Source organism: Narcine bancroftii, chromosome 7, assembly GCF_036971445.1.
Source record: "Narcine bancroftii isolate sNarBan1 chromosome 7, sNarBan1.hap1, whole genome shotgun sequence".
In the NCBI taxonomy this organism is placed as follows: Eukaryota; Metazoa; Chordata; class Chondrichthyes; order Torpediniformes; family Narcinidae; genus Narcine; species Narcine bancroftii.
Genome location: NC_091475.1, coordinates 26,285,633 through 26,302,861, shown reverse-complemented (window position 1 = coordinate 26,302,861; position 17,229 = coordinate 26,285,633). Strand labels below are relative to the sequence as shown.

Below are 17,229 nucleotides of genomic sequence, written 5' to 3'. Positions count from 1 at the left end.
TTTTACGATTTTAAACTTGTGTATTTTTTATCTATTATTTTATTCTTATATATTTTCATTTTTAAAATTTATTTTCCACAACCTTTTTTTGCTGGTTGCTTGAGACTGGCCAGTTGCTTGAATTCTGGTTAATGGGGATTTTACTGTACTTTATTTCAATTTGAAGATTTGATGAGAAGGGAATGTACACTTTCTATGCTCTGATATGGTCTAAATTAGCATGAGCATATGTTATGAAATCGTATACAAAATTATCCGTTTGTTAGTTTTATTGGGTATAAAATTCATAGGCTGTGCATGGTAATGAACCAGTCTGCACAAATCCAAAAGAAGCCTAGTTATATTCACCCCAACCAACAAAATATTGATTAGAATAACTGGTCTGGAATCTGGAAAAAGGAACATTATAGGTCTCTGCTTGTCTGAATTTTGTTTTCACTGTAATTAGTGGCAATATCAATCACATTTTTTCATTCCATCCACTAATACTCTGTCTTGACTCATTCTCAAGTATTGTCAGAAGCTTATGTTTATGAAGTACAAAATGATTTGAGCATAATAAAGCAAACTAAGTCTTGAGTGCAATCTTGGAAGAGTGGTCCAAAACTGAAGCTATTTTTCTCCAAACTGGTGGCCACACCCCCTCCTTCACCATCATTCAGGGCCCCAACTGGTCCTTCCAAATGAAGCAACAATTCACTTATGAATCCACAGGAGTCATCTACTGCATCGAGTGCTCTCATTGTGGCCTTCTCCACATCAGAGAAACTGGAAGCCGACTGGGAGGTTGCTTTGCTGTGCAGCTTTGATCTCTCCGCATCAGTGACCGGGATCTCCCAGTGGCTATTTCAATTCTGTACCCCACTCCTGTGCTGATATGTCTGTCCATGTCCTCATGCACTGCCAAACCAGTAGGAGGAGAAACACCATCTGGGAACTCTCCAACATTAATTTCAACTTCTCTGATTTCTGTTAGGCCACTCCCTATTCTCCAACCCATCCCTTTCCCTTTTCTCCAGTTCTCTACCCTCTTTCCATTCACAGAGCCATCCCCCCCCTCCACTTTTTTGTGCTCTCCCTTCATTTCTTGTCAGTCTGCGCTCCTCCCCCTGCCCCTCCCCTTCACCGTTTTATTCAGGCACCTGCATACATTTTGCTCAGACCTTAATGAAAGGGTATCTTTGCAAAATAAGTCAGACTGTTTGAACTGCTGGATTTTCTCCAGCATTGTGTTGTTACTTCCATCACTGCATCAGCAGTCTCTGGTGTTTCATTTCATGGTCACTTTCTTCCTTTTGATGTGATTAACTGATGACATCTGCCACATCTTAAAAATATAAAAAGGCGGCACAGTTAATGTGGCAGATACCACAATGCCATTACGATGCTAGTGACAGGGTTCAAATCTGCCCCTGTCTGTAAGGGGTATTGTACCTAACGTGGGCACTTGCAGTTTGCTCACCTTGACACCAGATGGCGGTAATGTACCTAACGTGGACACTTGCAGTTCGCTCACCTTGACACCAGATGGCGGTAAGCTCCTTTGCGCAAGCCCGAGGACATGTCCATGTCCTCCCCCTCCAAAGAAAGAAGACCTAACATGGGCACTTGCAGTTTGCTCACCTTGACACCAGATGGCGGTAATGTACCTAACGTGGACACTTGCAGTTCGCTCACCTTGACACCAGATGGCGGTAAGCTCCTTTGCGCAAGCCCGAGGACATGTCCATGTCCTCCCCCTCCAAAGAAAGAAGACCTAACATGGGCACTTGCAGTTTGCTCACCTTGACACCAGATGGCGGTAATGTACCTAACATGGGCACTTGCAGTTTGCTCACCTTGACACCAGATGGCGGTAATGTACCTAACATGGGCACTTGCAGTTTGCTCACCTTGACACCAGATGGCGGTAATGTACCTAACATGGGCACTTGCAGTTTGCTCACCCTGACACCAGTCTCCGCAACAATCTAATCTTTTCCTACTTTACATCGTGATTCTCTATTTTTCTTACATCCACGTGCCTGTCTTTAATTATTTGTGATCCCTGTTTTGCCAGACTCCACCACTACCCTTTAAAATGGATTCCAGGCACCCACCACTCAGTGTTATTTTAAAAAAACACCCCATGAAATCTCCCCTAACCTTTCCTCCACTTGTATTTTCTACTGGCTGTCCATCCTACCTATCTATGTCCCTCAATCTTATCCTTTATTAAATGATTTCTCATCCTTTGTCGCTCCAAAGAGAAAAGCCCAAGCTTTGTTAACCTTGCTTCATAAGACTCCAATCCAAGCAGCATCTTGGTAAATCTCCTCTGCCCACTTTCCAAGTCATCTCTATCCTTCCTATGACGAGGCGACCAGAACTAAATGCGTTTGTTGTTTCACTATAGGGGGCTGACCATGTGACTCAAATGAGTCTTTACAGAGATTTTATATTTTGATCGTGAATGAAACTCTAAAATGAATGTATTTACGACACAATAGAAGCCGACTCCAGCCGTTTAAACCCGTGCCTCCCAATTACACCCAATTAACTCCTAATTAAGAGTGGCACAGTTAGCATGGAGGGTAGAATAAGTAGCATAGCAACACTGTTACGGCACCAGCAACCAGGGTTCAAAACCTGTGCTGCCTGTAAGGAGTTTGTATGTTCTCCCTGTGTCTTATGTGGGTTTTACCCAGGGGTTTCATTTCCCTCCCAGCAGCTGCTGGCTCTCCACCTTCATATATACTTCTCCTCTTTTGTCACTCAAAAAACAAAAGCCCTAGCTCTGTCAAACTTGCTTCAAATGACATGTTCTACAACCCAGGCAATTTATGGATGCAGTGGGCCCAGACCTGGATGTCACCTTTATGTACCTGGATGACATCCTGGTGTCGAGCAGGAACCAACAGGAGCATATGGTGCACCTCCCACCTCTACACCTGACTGAGCAAGTTCGGCCTGACAATCAACCCAGCCAAATGCCAGTTCAGATTGGAGGCCATCTTTCTTGGGTATCACCGTTATAATTGCATTTGAAAAATATTCTGGTAGAGGATGATAAAGCAGCAAAAATTGGTTGGAACGATGATGACCAAGTGAATAAAAATCTTAAAGATGCTCTTTATTCCTATAAATGTATTATTTAATTAATGTATATTCTGTCCAGGAGAGGCGGAACTTTTGTCTTCTCCTTCTGTAGCCACATGCCATTTTTATAGTGAAGACCACTTCCCATATAGTAGAGGAAAGTAGTACTGGTGTTTTTTTTTATCAGTACTTTTTTTAAGGATTTTTAAAAAGTTTTCTTTTGGTTTTTTTCTATTTTTTTTTCTTGCTTGGAGATGTCAAACAAGGGAAAAGCCAGATTGGACCAGGTTAGAGCTAGATAAAATAGGGGAGAAGGTACCAGAATATATACTTTATAAGTGGGATGAAAAACTGGTGCAATATAGAAGTTCACCAGTACTGCACCATCTGCTCAACATTTGGAAGAAGATTCATGTAGAAAGGAAAAAAACAAATTACCAACTACCAAAATTATTATTGACACAAAATCAACTAATCCCTTTCACAATAGATAACCTTTCCTTTAGAGAATGGGAGAGAAAAGGAATTAAAAGAATAGAAAAATGTTTTCTGGGAAATAATTTATTATCATTTGAACAAATGAAGTACAAATATGGAATAACTCATGGTATAATGTTTGCATACCATCAACTGAAAGCCTACTTAAAGGACAAATTGGGAAGCAGAGTGAGATTCCCAGAAGGAAGCAGCTTTGAATATGTGATTACAGAAACAATGATAATTAAAAGATTTATAAAGAACATGTACATCAAGCTGCAAGAGAAAGAAAATAATGAAATAAGCTATGAACCAAAACAAAAGTGGGAACAAGATCTAAACATAAGATAAAAAATGAAATATGGAAAAGTTATGCTCTGGAACTATGAGAAATATAATAAATACAAGGTTATGCATGATACAATATAATTGGTTACACAGGCTATATATCACGCCACAAAAGTTAAATAAATGGGACCCAACAGTATCAGACAGATGTTTTCACTGTAAGAAGGAAACGGGAACAACAGTACATGCAATTTGGGTATGTGAGAAAGTGGAAAAGTTTTGGGAAGATCTAAATCAGGTATTAAATAAAATCACAAAAAGCAACATACCAAAAAAATCAAGAGATCTTTCTTCTAAGTAATATAAGAAGTAAAGAATTAGGCCTCAAACTGAATGAAGTGCAAAACAGATTTATTATGATAGTCTTAGCTGTTGCAAAAAGAATTGTATAATGTCAACTTGGAAAATGGAAGAGAGCCTGAGAGTACAGCAATGGTACATGGAAATGAATAAATGTATTCCATTGGAAAAAATAACATATAATTTAAAAAATAAAGTCACATTATTTGAACAAATTTTGGAACCGTACATGAAACACAACAGAGAGGGCCTACCACCCCCCTAAAATGATAGAATGAGAAGAAGACAAAATGAACTGACCCAGTGTGTAAAAGTAGATGACACAATTTTCTTGTTTATTTTCATTGTGTGATGACATTGTTTAAGGGGTTTATTGTATTGTATATGTTGAACGTTTAATGGGTTTGGAGGGGGCTGGGAAGTAGGGAGGGGGAAAAAAGGGGAGAAAATGACAGTGTATATTCAAGAGGGAACTGTTTGTGTGTATTTTGATTAATATGGTTCATAGTGTGAAAATTTTAAAAAAGTTTCCCCTAATGTTCCACCAAACTTTTCCCCTTTTACCCTTAACCCATGTCCTCTGGTTGGTATCTCACCTAACTCTAACCTCCTCAGAAAAAACTCCACAAGATTTGTTAAACATGGCCAACCATGCACAAAGCCATGTTGACAATCCCTAATCAATCCCTGACTATCCAAATACTCATATATCCAATCTGATAGAACATCTTCCAATAACTTACCCAAATACTGATGTCAGGCTCACCAGCCTATAATTTCCAAGGCTATTTTTGCAGCTTTTTTTAAACAACAGAGCAACATGAGCTCCCCTCCAATCCTTTGGCTCCTCACCCTTGGCAGAGGACTTTTAAAATATATCTGCCAGGGCCCTGCCATTTCAACACTAGCCTCCCTAGAGGCCTGAGGGAATACTTTGTCAGGGCCTGGGGATTTATCAACCCTTTTTATTTTTAGATATACATGGTAACAGGCCCTTCTAGCCCACAAGTCAGTGGCCCCCCAAATACACCAATTTCCCTACAAACTCCTCATGAAGGGTGGGAGGTAACCGGAGTACCTGGAGGAAACCTATGTAGACACAAAGAGGATATGCAAATTCCTAAGAGACAGCGCTGGATCCCAGTTCACTGGCACTGTAATAATGTTATATTTCTCATAGTTCCAGAGCATAACTTTTCCCATATTTCATTTTTTATCTTTGTTTAGATCTTGTTCCCACTTTTGTTTCGGTTCATAGCTTATTTCATTATTTTCTTTCTCTTGCAGCTTGATGTACATGTTCTTTATAAATCTTTTAATTATCATTGTTTCTGTAATCACATAATCAAAGCTGCTTCCTTCTGGGAATCTCACTCTGCTTCCCAATTTGTCCTTTAAGTAGGCTTTCAGTTGATGGTATGCAAACATTATACCATGAGTTATTCCATATTTGTACTTCATTTGTTCAAATGATAATAAATTATTTCCCAGAAAACATTTTTCTATTCTTTTAATTCCTTTTCTCTCCCATTCTCTAAAGGAAAGGTTATCTATTGTGAAAGGGATTAGTTGATTTTGTGTCAATAATAATTTTGGTAGTTGGTAATTTGTTTTTTTCCTTTCTACATGAATCTTCTTCCAAATGTTGAGCAGATGGTGCAGTACTGGTGAACCACTACACTAACGGCATCGCTCTGTAAGACAACAACCACCTTTTTCTCTTTAATCTGAATACTGTACATTCCGAGACCTCACTGCTTGTTTGCCTCATTTTTCTAGACTCTGTGCCAGTTTCCTGAATAAATAGAGATACCAAAAAATATTTAAGATCTCCACCATCTTTTCTGGCTCCATACATAGCTGACCACTCTGATCTTCAAGAGGACCAATTTTGTCCCTTACTAACATTTTGCTCTTAATATACCTGTAGAAGCCCTTACATTTTGTCTTCTAAATCAACCTCATTTCTTTTTTTAGTCATCCTGACTTCCTTCTAAAGGTTTTTCTTGTACTTTTTTTTATTCTCCTCAAGTACCTCATTTGCACCTTGTTGTCTATACTCGATATACACTTTATCTTCTTAACCAGATCCCCAATATCCCTTAAAAACCAAGGTTCCCGATGCCTGTTAGCTTTTCCTTTAATCCTGTCAAGAACATACAAACTCAGTTGACCCATGGCTGCATAATTAACTTTGGATCACATGCAATCTACAAGTTCACTTTCAACTGCCCTGTTGGCCAAATAACTGGAAATGATGAGTCAGGATGGAGATCAAGAACTGGTTGGGTGGTTCCAGAGCAATATTGGTCTCAATGCCAAGAAGATGAAGAAGCTTTGTTGTGATCACATACTTTCCTTTGTCGGGAGGAAAAGAGTGTGAGTGTCAGGATCACCCATGTGGTAGTGAGCCAATGAGAAGGTCAGAGCAGTTTGGTTTGGGGAGTTGAAGAATGCAATGTTGTGAATCATGAATAATAAAAGAAAGTCGACTTTTTGGTGTGCTGAAAGAAATGAGTGAGCGTATTCTTTAATTGTTTGTAAGCTGTGGTAAATCAGTGCTGTTACAACTTATTGTGAACTTTAGGAAAAGGATGTTGAGGGATCACACAACTGTCCACATTGATGGGATGGAGGTGGAAAAGATTAGTATGTTCAAAATCCAGAAATCCTCTCTCGTGCCTCCATAGTTACCTTTTCTCAACTGTAACAACGACACATCTGATTTTAGCTTCTCCCTCTCAAACTGTAGGGTGAATTCTATCATATTCTGGTCACTACCTCCTAAGGGTTCTTTACCTTAAGCTCCAAATCAAATCTGATTCATTGCCCAGCACCAATTCCAGAATTGCATTTTCCCTCATTATTGGTTCTGCCCCTCTATTTCTTCCGTTTCCCCCCTCTGTTTCTTCTGCCCCCCTGCTTCTTCTGCCCCCTCTGCTTCTTCCGCCCCCTCTGTTTCTTCCACCCCCCTCTGTTTCTTCTGCCCCCTCTTTCTTCTGCCCCCCCTCTGTTTCTTCCACCCCCCCCCTCTGTTTCTTCTTCCCCCCATTTCTTCTGCCCCCCTCTGTTTCTTCTGCCCCCCTCTATTTCTTTGGCTTGGCTTCGCGGACGAAGATTTATGGAGGGGGTAAAAAGTCCACGTCAGCTGCAGGCTCGTTTGTGGCTGACCAGTCCGATGCGGGACAGGCAGACACTATTGCAGCGGTTGCAAGGGAAAATTGGTTGGTTGGGGTTGGGTGTTGGGTTTTTCCTCCTTTGCCTTTTGTCAGTGAGGTGGGCTCTGCGGTCTTCTTCAAAGGAGGCTGCTGCCCGCCAAACTGTGAGGCGCCAAGATGCACGGTTTGAGGCGTTATCAGCCCACTGGCGGTGGTCAATGTGGCAGGCACCAAGAGATTTCTTTAGGCAGTCTTTGTACCTTTTCTTTGGTGCACCTCTGTCACGGTGGCCAGTGGAGAGCTCGCCATATAATACGATCTTGGGAAGGCGATGGTCCTCCATTCTGGAGACGTGACCCATCCAGCGCAGCTGGATCTTCAGCAGCGTGGACTCGATGCTGTCGACCTCTGCCATCTCGAGTACCTCGACGTTAGGGGTGTGAGCGCTCCAATGGATGTTGAGGATGGAGCGGAGACAACGCTGGTGGAAGCGTTCTAGGAGCCGTAGGTGGTGCCGGTAGAGGACCCATGATTCGGAGCCGAACAGGAGTGTGGGTATGACAACGGCTCTGTATACGCTTATCTTTGTGAGGTTTTTCAGTTGGTTGTTTTTCCAGACTCTTTTGTGTAGTCTTCCAAAGGCGCTATTTGCCTTGGCGAGTCTGTTGTCTATCTCATTGTCGATCCTTGCATCTGATGAAATGGTGCAGCCGAGATAGGTAAACTGGTTGACCGTTTTGAGTTTTGTGTGCCCGATGGAGATGTGGGGGGGCTGGTAGTCATGGTGGGGAGCTGGCTGATGGAGGACCTCAGTTTTCTTCAGGCTGACTTCCAGGCCAAACATTTTGGCAGTTTCCGCAAAGCAGGACGTCAAGCGCTGAAGAGCTGGCTCTGAATGGGCAACTAAAGCGGCATCATCTGCAAAGATTATTTTCCCTACAAAGGAAGGGTGAGATGATTGTGGTAGTTCATGCATCATTAGCTATAGTGTATGTGAAGATTCAAGATTCCTTTATTGTCCTGTAATAAATCAGGTGTAATATTGCTTGGAACGTACTTAAGTCTGCCGTAAGGCAAAGATCCGCCATCAGCTGAAATTGCCAGGCACCTCTAAAATCAAAGAATGTGAAGCAAAAGAGAGTCCCTCCAGAGTCACTGAGCATCCATGGATTTGGATCCAATGCATCCAAAGCGTTCACAGCCACACAGACTTCAGTCCAAACTATCGCAATCTGTCCTCCCGATCCAAACTTCTGACATGATCAGGAAGCTTTTAGTGCCCTTGGCACTCACTCTTATCCTGATTGCAATACCTGGTTCCCCCTTAGCAAGTCTCCAGCAGTCCGGAGCCTGATGAGTCCTTTGACCATAATCTCTAGCAGTCTGCAGCCCACGTAGGTTCCTTGCGTCAAGTCACCAATAGCCTGCTGTCTGTGTGTTCTTGATCCACAGATCCCCTTGTTGGTCCATCACCACGGTCACCATCCTGGGGTCATCTCCTCTGCTTCTCCTTTTCAAAAGGGGTGCTATTCCCATTTTCTGGTGCCCTACATCAGTCCTCTGCTTCCCCAGTGTAACCCCTCATGCCAAATACAGGTGCTGCCAACTTTAGCCCAGACCCCGACGTTGCAGGATTTAAAATAAACCACCATTGGCTCCTTTATCAGGCTGTTTAAAGCCGGCAGGGAGCAGCTGATAGTTGGACTGGGTGATAGAACTCTGCGGAGCAGCACTGCCTCCTCTCCCTGTTCTCCACGGGTCTGGACCAGCAGCAGCGCTGTTGAAATAAGTGTTTGGGAGCAGAGGGAAAATGTGTGCAGTTTACTGGGAAAATGGAGTAAGTGGCAGCAAGAAGAAGATGCGTGAGTTGAGAGGGCAGGTCATAAGGAAATGGATGGAGTGCAGTATGTATCCAGATATCGTTGCCTTTCATTTAATTTCACCCTCAGCAAAGCTTATTTTCTGCCGAATGTACTTTGTGTTGGTGAAATCTGCTGATGGAAATATTTCATCAATGTGAAGGATTAATATGTGGCAATTCCATTGAGTTCTTGATGTCTAGAATTTGCATACATATAACCATAACCATATAACCATTTACAGATGGTTGATTGCCTTAAGGATTTGCTGAACTGAGCTTGACAAGAATGAAGATAAGAAGTTGTTTGTTAATTTGATTTTATTTCAATAAACCTATCTAGCCGAGGTATATTCAAGTTATAGCTGCTCTTTGCAAGTTAGCTGATCGTGTCCATGTTCCATGTTCACCTGCTTCTGACACCAAGTGCTGATGAACCACAATTAATGTGACGTAGCCTCATTTATTTGAATTTGGATTTGGAACATATAAATAGTCCAGTCACTTTCATCTGCTGCTAATCAGTTTTCTCCCAGTCTCAGCACTTGAATGTGGAGAGTAAAAGCAATATAAAAAATAACAGAGAGAAAATTTAACAAAATCTATTTGGTGTAAATTAAACAGTGAAAATGTTCAGCATATCAGGCAACATCTACAGGCTGGATGTCTTGTGAGCAGAACTGGGCCATTCAGCTCATCAAGTCTGTTTCCCATTCAAATAATGGCTGATGTCCTTTTCATTTCAACCCCATTCTCCTGCCTTCTTCCCATAACCTTTGACATCCTTTCTAATCATCAGTCTGTTAACCTTCACTTTATATGTTCTCCCTCTTGGCCTCCCCAGCTGTCAGTGGCAACGAATTCCATTGATTCACCACCCTCTGCATGAAGAAATGTCTCCTTATCTCTGTTCTAAAGGGACATCCATTCATTTTGAGGCTGTGCCCTCTGCTCCATTCTCCCACTACTGGAAACATCTTCTCCATGTTCACTCTATACAGCCTTTTCAATATTTGGTTGGTTTCAATCAGATCAGGCCCAGAGCCATCAAACACTCCTATGTTAACACCCCTTATTCTCTCTTTATTGCACAGTCCATTTGTTTACATTTGTTATCTGTTCAGAGTTCTTTTTTTGTTTACAAACTGTATAGTTTATTTTCGCACTACCAATTAGTGGTAATTCTGATGCACCCATAGGAAAAAGGAACCTCAGGGTTGTATGTGATGTCATAATAAATCTGAAATCTGGAACTAATCCATGCTGCCTCTGCCCTGGGAATATTTGACGTGTGTTCATTTTAGTTTCTTGTTTAATGCTTTGTGGAATTTGATATTTTACTCTGACCATTCTCTGCATGCCTTCCTTTTAATTCGGGAGCTGTGAGAAGACTGAATCAGCTTAATTCCACTGATTGTCTCTTTGCTTCAAATACATTCCTTTCAAAATGCCTTGTAAATTGAGGTAATTATAGAACTTGGCCAGATGCTTTTGTCTCTACTATGTGTTGCCATAGAAATGCTGAGAACCTTGAGACAGGCACTATGGGTAGCTGAGAGCAAGGAGGGAGCGGGTGTATGTGTCAGTGGCAGCTTGAGCGGTGATGTGTGGAGCTGAGATGAAACACTAGTCCACAAAGGAGACTGTAATTCGCTTCTTCATTGACAGCTCTGACGGGCTTCCCTTCATCAACTCTGCTACTGTGCCATGGGATCTGCATCCTCTGCTTACCAGCCCAGAGCCATTTTCCTGGACATCGAGGGACGCAAACAAAAGGTAGAGACACTGGTTATATCGAGTCATAAAACAGACCTGCAGCTCAATGTGTTCATGCCAAATAAGCTGGTCACATTTGATACAGCCTATATCCACCCCCCCCCCCTAATCTTTCATATCCATTTATCTGTCAAATGTCTTTTAAATGTTGGAGTGATTTCTGCCTTGACCACTTTCTCTGGAAGCTTGTTCAACACACACACCACCCACCATGTGTCGAAGAGCCCCTCAGGTCCCTAAAATCTTTTCCCTCTCATCTTAAATCTATCCCACTTCCCTACCCTGGGAAAACATTATTGCCACATTAACTTATCTCTGCCCCTGTGCCTCCAAGGAGACGTCCAAGCCTCTCCTTACAATTCAAGCTTGCCAGGTAGAAACGCCATTAGATGCTTGGAAAAGTATAGGGCTGGAAACATATAGTGCCATTTGTTTATGGCAACCCTATGTGGGAACCTCCAAGGAGCATTTATGAGCCATGGAAGGGAGGCGGAGAAAATCACCCATGGTTCTTGCTGCTGTTACTGTCCCCTCAACCCTCGATTAGAGAGAAGGCATTTCAGTCAGGTTTTGACTCCTGATCAATGGGTTATGAGGGTCTGAGAGTGAAAGAAGTTTCAAATCAACCTAGACCACCCCATCTCCACAACCCTAACCTCCACGTTTTTCCTTCCATCCATGTGTTTATGTAATATTTTAATGTCCCTATTGTAGCAGCCTTACCACCACCCCTAGCAATGCATTCAAGGCACCCATCATTCTGCGTGGAAAAACTTACCTCTTTCATCTCCCTAAACTTTCCTCCACTCATCTTAAACTGACGTCCTTCGGTTTTGGCCATTGCCAACCTGGGGAAGATGCTGGCTGTCCACCCTGTCTATATTTCTCATCATCTTAAGTCACCTCTCACCCTTCTTCGCTCCCTGGAGAAAAGCCCTAGCTCTGTCAACCTTGCTTCATAAGACACATTCTATATTCCAGGCAGTATCCTGGTAAATCTCCTCTGCATCCCCTCTGAAGCTTCTACATCCTTCCTATAATGAGGCAACCAGAGCTGAGTGCAATACTCCAAGTGTGGTCCAACCTGAGTTTTATAGAGCTGAAACATTACCTCATGGGTAGAGCATTGGCTGATCGGCAGGAAATAGTGAGTGGGAATAAAGGGATCTTATTCTGGTTGGCTACCGGTTACTAGTGGGGTTCCACAGGGGTCAGTGTTGGGCTACTTCTTTTTGCGCTGCACGTTAATGATTTGGATTGCAGAATAAATGGCCTTGTGGCCAAGTTTATAAATAATATAAAGATAGGTGGAGGGGCAGGTAGTGTAGAGGAAATGGAGAGGCTGCAGAGAGACCTAGATAGTTGAGGAAAATAGACAAATAAGTGGCCAACGAAATGCAATGCTGGAACATGGCCACGAACATTGGTGAGAGGAATAAAAGGACAGACTACATTATTAGATAAATCCTCATGCAGGATACCCTAAAGCAGAGGTTTTCAAACTGCCCCCCTAAACTCACACTCCACCTGACACAATCCCTATTCCATCTGTGATTAGTAAGGGATTGCTTAAGGTGGTGTGTGGGTGGGAAGGGAAGGGAAGGTGGAGAACCACTGCTCTAGACCCAATTGTTACTGAAGTATTTTGCTTGAGAATAATTGCCAGTGAGGTACAGTTTTGGGCTCCTAATTTAAGAAAGGATGTGCTGACATTGAAGAAGGTTCAGAGAATTTTTACGAGAATGATTCCTGGAATGTCTTTGGGATAAAATTAAAACTATTTGTGGGATTATAAAAGGGAGTATCCTCAAAGACGCCTCTATCTCAAAACAGTTTAATACACATGACTTTGGGTAATAGAATCTTGGCTACCTGGAACCAACATGATATCAGGTGCATTGAAGATTGTTATGATCAACAAAGGAAATTTATGTCTTTTGAGGGCCTTAAAAATAAATATAATTTACTCAACAACACATTCTTCTGCCATCTCCAGTTGTGATCTTTTTTGAGGGAAAAGTGTATGGTCCTACCAATGTGCTCAGACATGGAAATCCTAATTCGAAAGGGGAATGCAACCAAATTTATCTCTAATATATATGCTCTGAACCAAGATCAAAGCCCAAAATCTGGACTACGTAGATCGAGGGAGAGATGAAAATCGGATTTGGACATCGTAATCGATCCACAATGCTAGTCGGGTCTATGTGTAGATAGTATGACATATCTTAATTAATTCTAGATATAGACTGATTCATTATACTTTTCTGCACCAATTATATTTCACACCTCAAAAGATATATAAAATAACCTAGAATTTTCTGATAGGTGTTTTAGGTGTGTTATAGATGTTGGTACCTTTTTACATTCCACCTGGTTATGCACGAAATTAAGACCTTTTTGGATAGAATTAGGGAAGTGTTGAGAAAAATTATGGGGGTGAACATCCCTCTGGACCTGGAATTGTTTCTTCTAGGGAATTTTACAGTTGTAAAAGTTAACTTCTTCAGAAGTAACTATTTATTAAAATTGCATTGTCGATAGCTAGGAAATGTATAGCAGAAACATGGAAATCTGATTCCACTGTTGGAACATGGAAGTGCAAAGTTGTATCCCCTTGAGAAGATCACTTAGAGTCTTAGGAATAGATGTAATATGTTTGTCGAAATTTGACAAACTTATTTAGATTACTTAAATTGCCAGATTGTATAATTTATTTTGATATTTGTTAATTAGCATACTCCTTTTTTTTTGGTCAGTATGGTTTATAGTGTGAAAAACAAAAAATTACAAAAAATACAAAAAAAAACTTTACATAAAATACATGAGAAGTAGGCCATTCGTCACATCAGGTCCACTCCACCATTCCATCATGAGCTAATTCAGTGTTTTCAAACTTTTTCTTTCCACTCATGTACCACTAAGTAATCCCTATGCATAGGTGCTCTATGATTAGTAAGGGATTGCTTTTTTTTTAATTAGCATACTCCTTATTAGAAATGTAATTCATTTAAAATGATGTGACTGAGATGTCAAACCTTGTTTTTGCTGCTTTCTTTTTTCTCTTTTCTTTCTTTTTATTTCCCTCTATTCCCTGCTGTCTGTCCCCTTTTCTTTCAAATCTGGGGAGGGACTCTGGGAAAAGAGCTATCTTTCCTTTTAATTTTTTCAAAACTAATGAATGTTTTTCCATGATTTTATATTCAATATATTATTGTTATTATATTAGTTGAGTCTTATATTCTGCATTTTCTTAAAACTTAAATAATCTCAAAAAAAAAAGAATTATTCCTGGAATGAAGGGATTAGCACATGAGGAACATTTGATGGCTTTTGGACCTCATAGAAGCATTTTGAATGTTGAAAGGCCTGGGCAGAGTAGACGTGGCAAAGTTGTTTTGCATGGTAGGGGAATCTAGGACAAGAGAGCACAACTTCAGGATTGAAGGTTGAAAATTTAAAACAGATGAGGAGGAATTTTATTTCACCAGAGAGTAGTGAACCTCCGGAATTTGCTGCCATGGGCAGCTGTGGAGGCCAGGTCATTGGGCATATTTAAGGTAGAGATTGATAGGCACCTGAATAGTCAGGGTATCAAAGGATATGTGGAGAAAGCAGGGGAGTTGGACTGAGTGGTAAAATGGATCAGCTCATGTTGAAATGGCAGAGCAGACTCGATGGGCTGAATGGCTAACTTTTGCTCCTATATATTATGGATGCAAGCAAAATAGAGGGTTATGGTGTGAGTTAGGGAAGGTTCAGATTGTTGAGTAGGTTTATACAGGTTAGAACAATATCCTGTGCTGTAATGTTCCCTGTTTTATAAATTCCAGCATTTGCAGTCCCATGAGAGTCTCTAGTTAATCTTTCCTTCCATTCTTTCTGTTTCAACAGGTGATTTTCAGTCGGTATTGCAGCCCCAGTGACATCAGGGAGCTGCTGTGTAACACAGCTGGACTAGCTCGGTGAGGCCGATCACATCTTTCTGCATATTCAGAGAAAACAAAGACGGCAGACCTCACCAACATGTTACATAACCACTCAAATATTTTACATAATTCTTTCTATTTTTGGTGCCTAAACATTCCCACAAGAGGGACAGCAGTGAACAGAGTAGATGCCCTTCCACACTGACCCACCAAACACTCTCAGGCTAGGCTTCAGTTCCATGGGACATGGGAGACACTGGTGAGACACTGAAATGCAACATTTCTAATATGGAGAGGCTATTCAGGTTGAGATGAAGCTCTTCTACCTAATCCCACTTTCCAGCACTGGCCCCATTTCTGTTCCAGTCATGTTTAATGTGAAAAGAGTTTACATCTATACCACTCTCTCAGGTGGTAACTTCCAGGCACTCTGAGAGAAAACCTTTGTTTCAATTTCTCTCTGGAACAAATAAATAAACTCTTTTTCTTTCTTTTTAGTATATTTTTTATTGGTTTGGAAGAGAGAAATATTACATGCCATATATTGAACAAACAATAATTGTAAATCTTAATACAATAAAGTACAGAACAGGAATCATAAAGCAAATTATACATCGTATTGTATACAAAAAAATCATATATAGTAGAAAATCATTTGGGAAAAAATCATTTCATATTCTCTTACTGAAATAAATTCCTAGTTAGATAACTAAATAAAGTAATCTCTTCTAAATGTAAAGAAAAAAAAGGACCCCCCCTCCCCACGAATACTAATCTTACCCCTCTCACTAAACACAGTCATCAGCAAAAAGAGAACAAAGAATCGAGTTTTGGCCCCCACACAACAAGCAAGTAATGCCCCCCCCAGAGCACTGAAGCCTATATAATCAAGTTATGATAATAGGCCATGAATGGGCCCCATATTTTGTCAAATTTGATGGAATTTCTTTAATATTCTATCTAATTTTCTCCAAACTCAAGCAAGACATAATATCCAACACCTATGAGTAGATGGTGAGCTATCCTTCCATTTGATCAAAATGGCTTGTCTGGCTATCAATGAAGTAGAAGCTACAACTCTTTTTTGATTCAAGAAAATATTTGCCTGCTGAGAATAACCAGGCAAAGCAATTTGATCCTGAGAATCTCTGATACCATTTGGAAAAATTGTCCCCAAAAATCTTTCAGTTTCGGACAATCCCAAAACGTATGGATCAGAGATGCCTCATAAATTCTACACCTCTCACATAATGGATCCATGTCCGATAAGTTTAACTTTAGACCAATGTATTCTATATACCATTTTGAATCATATTTAAACAATGTTGTGCACAAAATGAAGTATATTGTTAATCAGGTCAAGTATAGTATCTCAATCTTCATCTGAAATTGATATGTTCAAATCTTTTTCTCATTATAAATAAATTCATTAGGAGGACAGATATGCTAATCACAATTTTATTTTTCAGTCTTCCCAAAGTAACCTTTTGACCTATTCTTTCTTTGGCTTGGCTTCGCGGACGAAGATTTATGGAGGGGGTAAAAGTCCACGTCTGCTGCAGGCTCGTTTGTGGCTGACAAGTCCGATGCGGGACAGGCAGACACGGTTGCAGCGGCTGCAGGGGAAAATTGGTTGGTTGGGGTTGGGTGTTGGGTTTTTCCTCCTTTGCCTTTTGTCAGTGAGGTGGGCTGGTGACCTATTACTTAACAAAGAAATATATAAGGAGGCGAATAATACCGGGGTCTCGATATATTGAACCATGTTACACATTGAAACAAGATTCTGAACTTGCCCTTTGAGAAAAAGTGTTCCAAAGACCCAGAATCATGTGAAAGAAAAAGTTTTGCTTTGCCTCGGAATTAAATAAATGAGCCTTTATTTTAAATCATAGCTTAAGTCTAGGTTCACCCACAGGAGGAAACATCTTGTCTATGTTTATCCACTCAAACTCCCTCAGGATCTTGCATACTTCAATCAAATCCCCTCTCTTCTAAACTCTAACCTGTCCGATCTTCCCTCACAAGACATCATCAATGTCCCATGGAACTGAAGCCTAACCTCCTTGCATCTGTATTAAATTCCACTATCATTAAACAATAACTATTTGCTTTCCTACACGCCAGTCAGCCTGATACGTGACATCAATATCTCTCTGAATCTCAGAGCTTTCGTCTTTCAGATAATTTGCTTTCTTTCTTTATACTTACTTCAAACATGGAATACTGACATTGGTGGGTTCGGAAGAGGCTCACATATGAGGAGTGTTTGACAGGCAGTACTCATTGAATTTAGGAGAATGAGGTA

General features: G+C 40.8%; 1 protein-coding gene and 1 long non-coding RNA gene across 6 annotated transcripts in view; one reads left to right on the top strand and one right to left on the bottom strand.

Moving 5' to 3' along the window:
• Window positions 1-17,229, top strand: part of pde9aa (phosphodiesterase 9aa) — an 83,969-nt gene that overhangs the window by 3,169 nt on the left and 63,571 nt on the right. For 4 of the 5 annotated variants that reach the window (XR_011341628.1, XM_069889203.1, XM_069889204.1 and 1 more), the window contains exons 3-4: window positions 10,888-10,995; window positions 14,890-14,960. Coding sequence is in view for 4 of the 5 variants with exons in the window: in XM_069889203.1 (XP_069745304.1) it covers window positions 10,927-10,995; window positions 14,890-14,960 (140 nt within the window). In the remaining variant the exon portion in view is untranslated. Of the gene's footprint in view, window positions 1-10,785; window positions 10,996-14,889; window positions 14,961-17,229 lie in introns of those variants that run through there. The other variant, XM_069889202.1, reaches the window with a different exon arrangement.
• The window catches only part of LOC138738626 (uncharacterized), a 57,178-nt gene continuing 49,626 nt past the window's right edge, over window positions 9,678-17,229 (bottom strand). Inside the window, exon 3 of the long non-coding RNA XR_011341629.1 lies at window positions 9,678-9,763. This is a non-coding gene — a long non-coding RNA (uncharacterized lncRNA). The remainder of the gene's footprint in view (window positions 9,764-17,229) is intronic.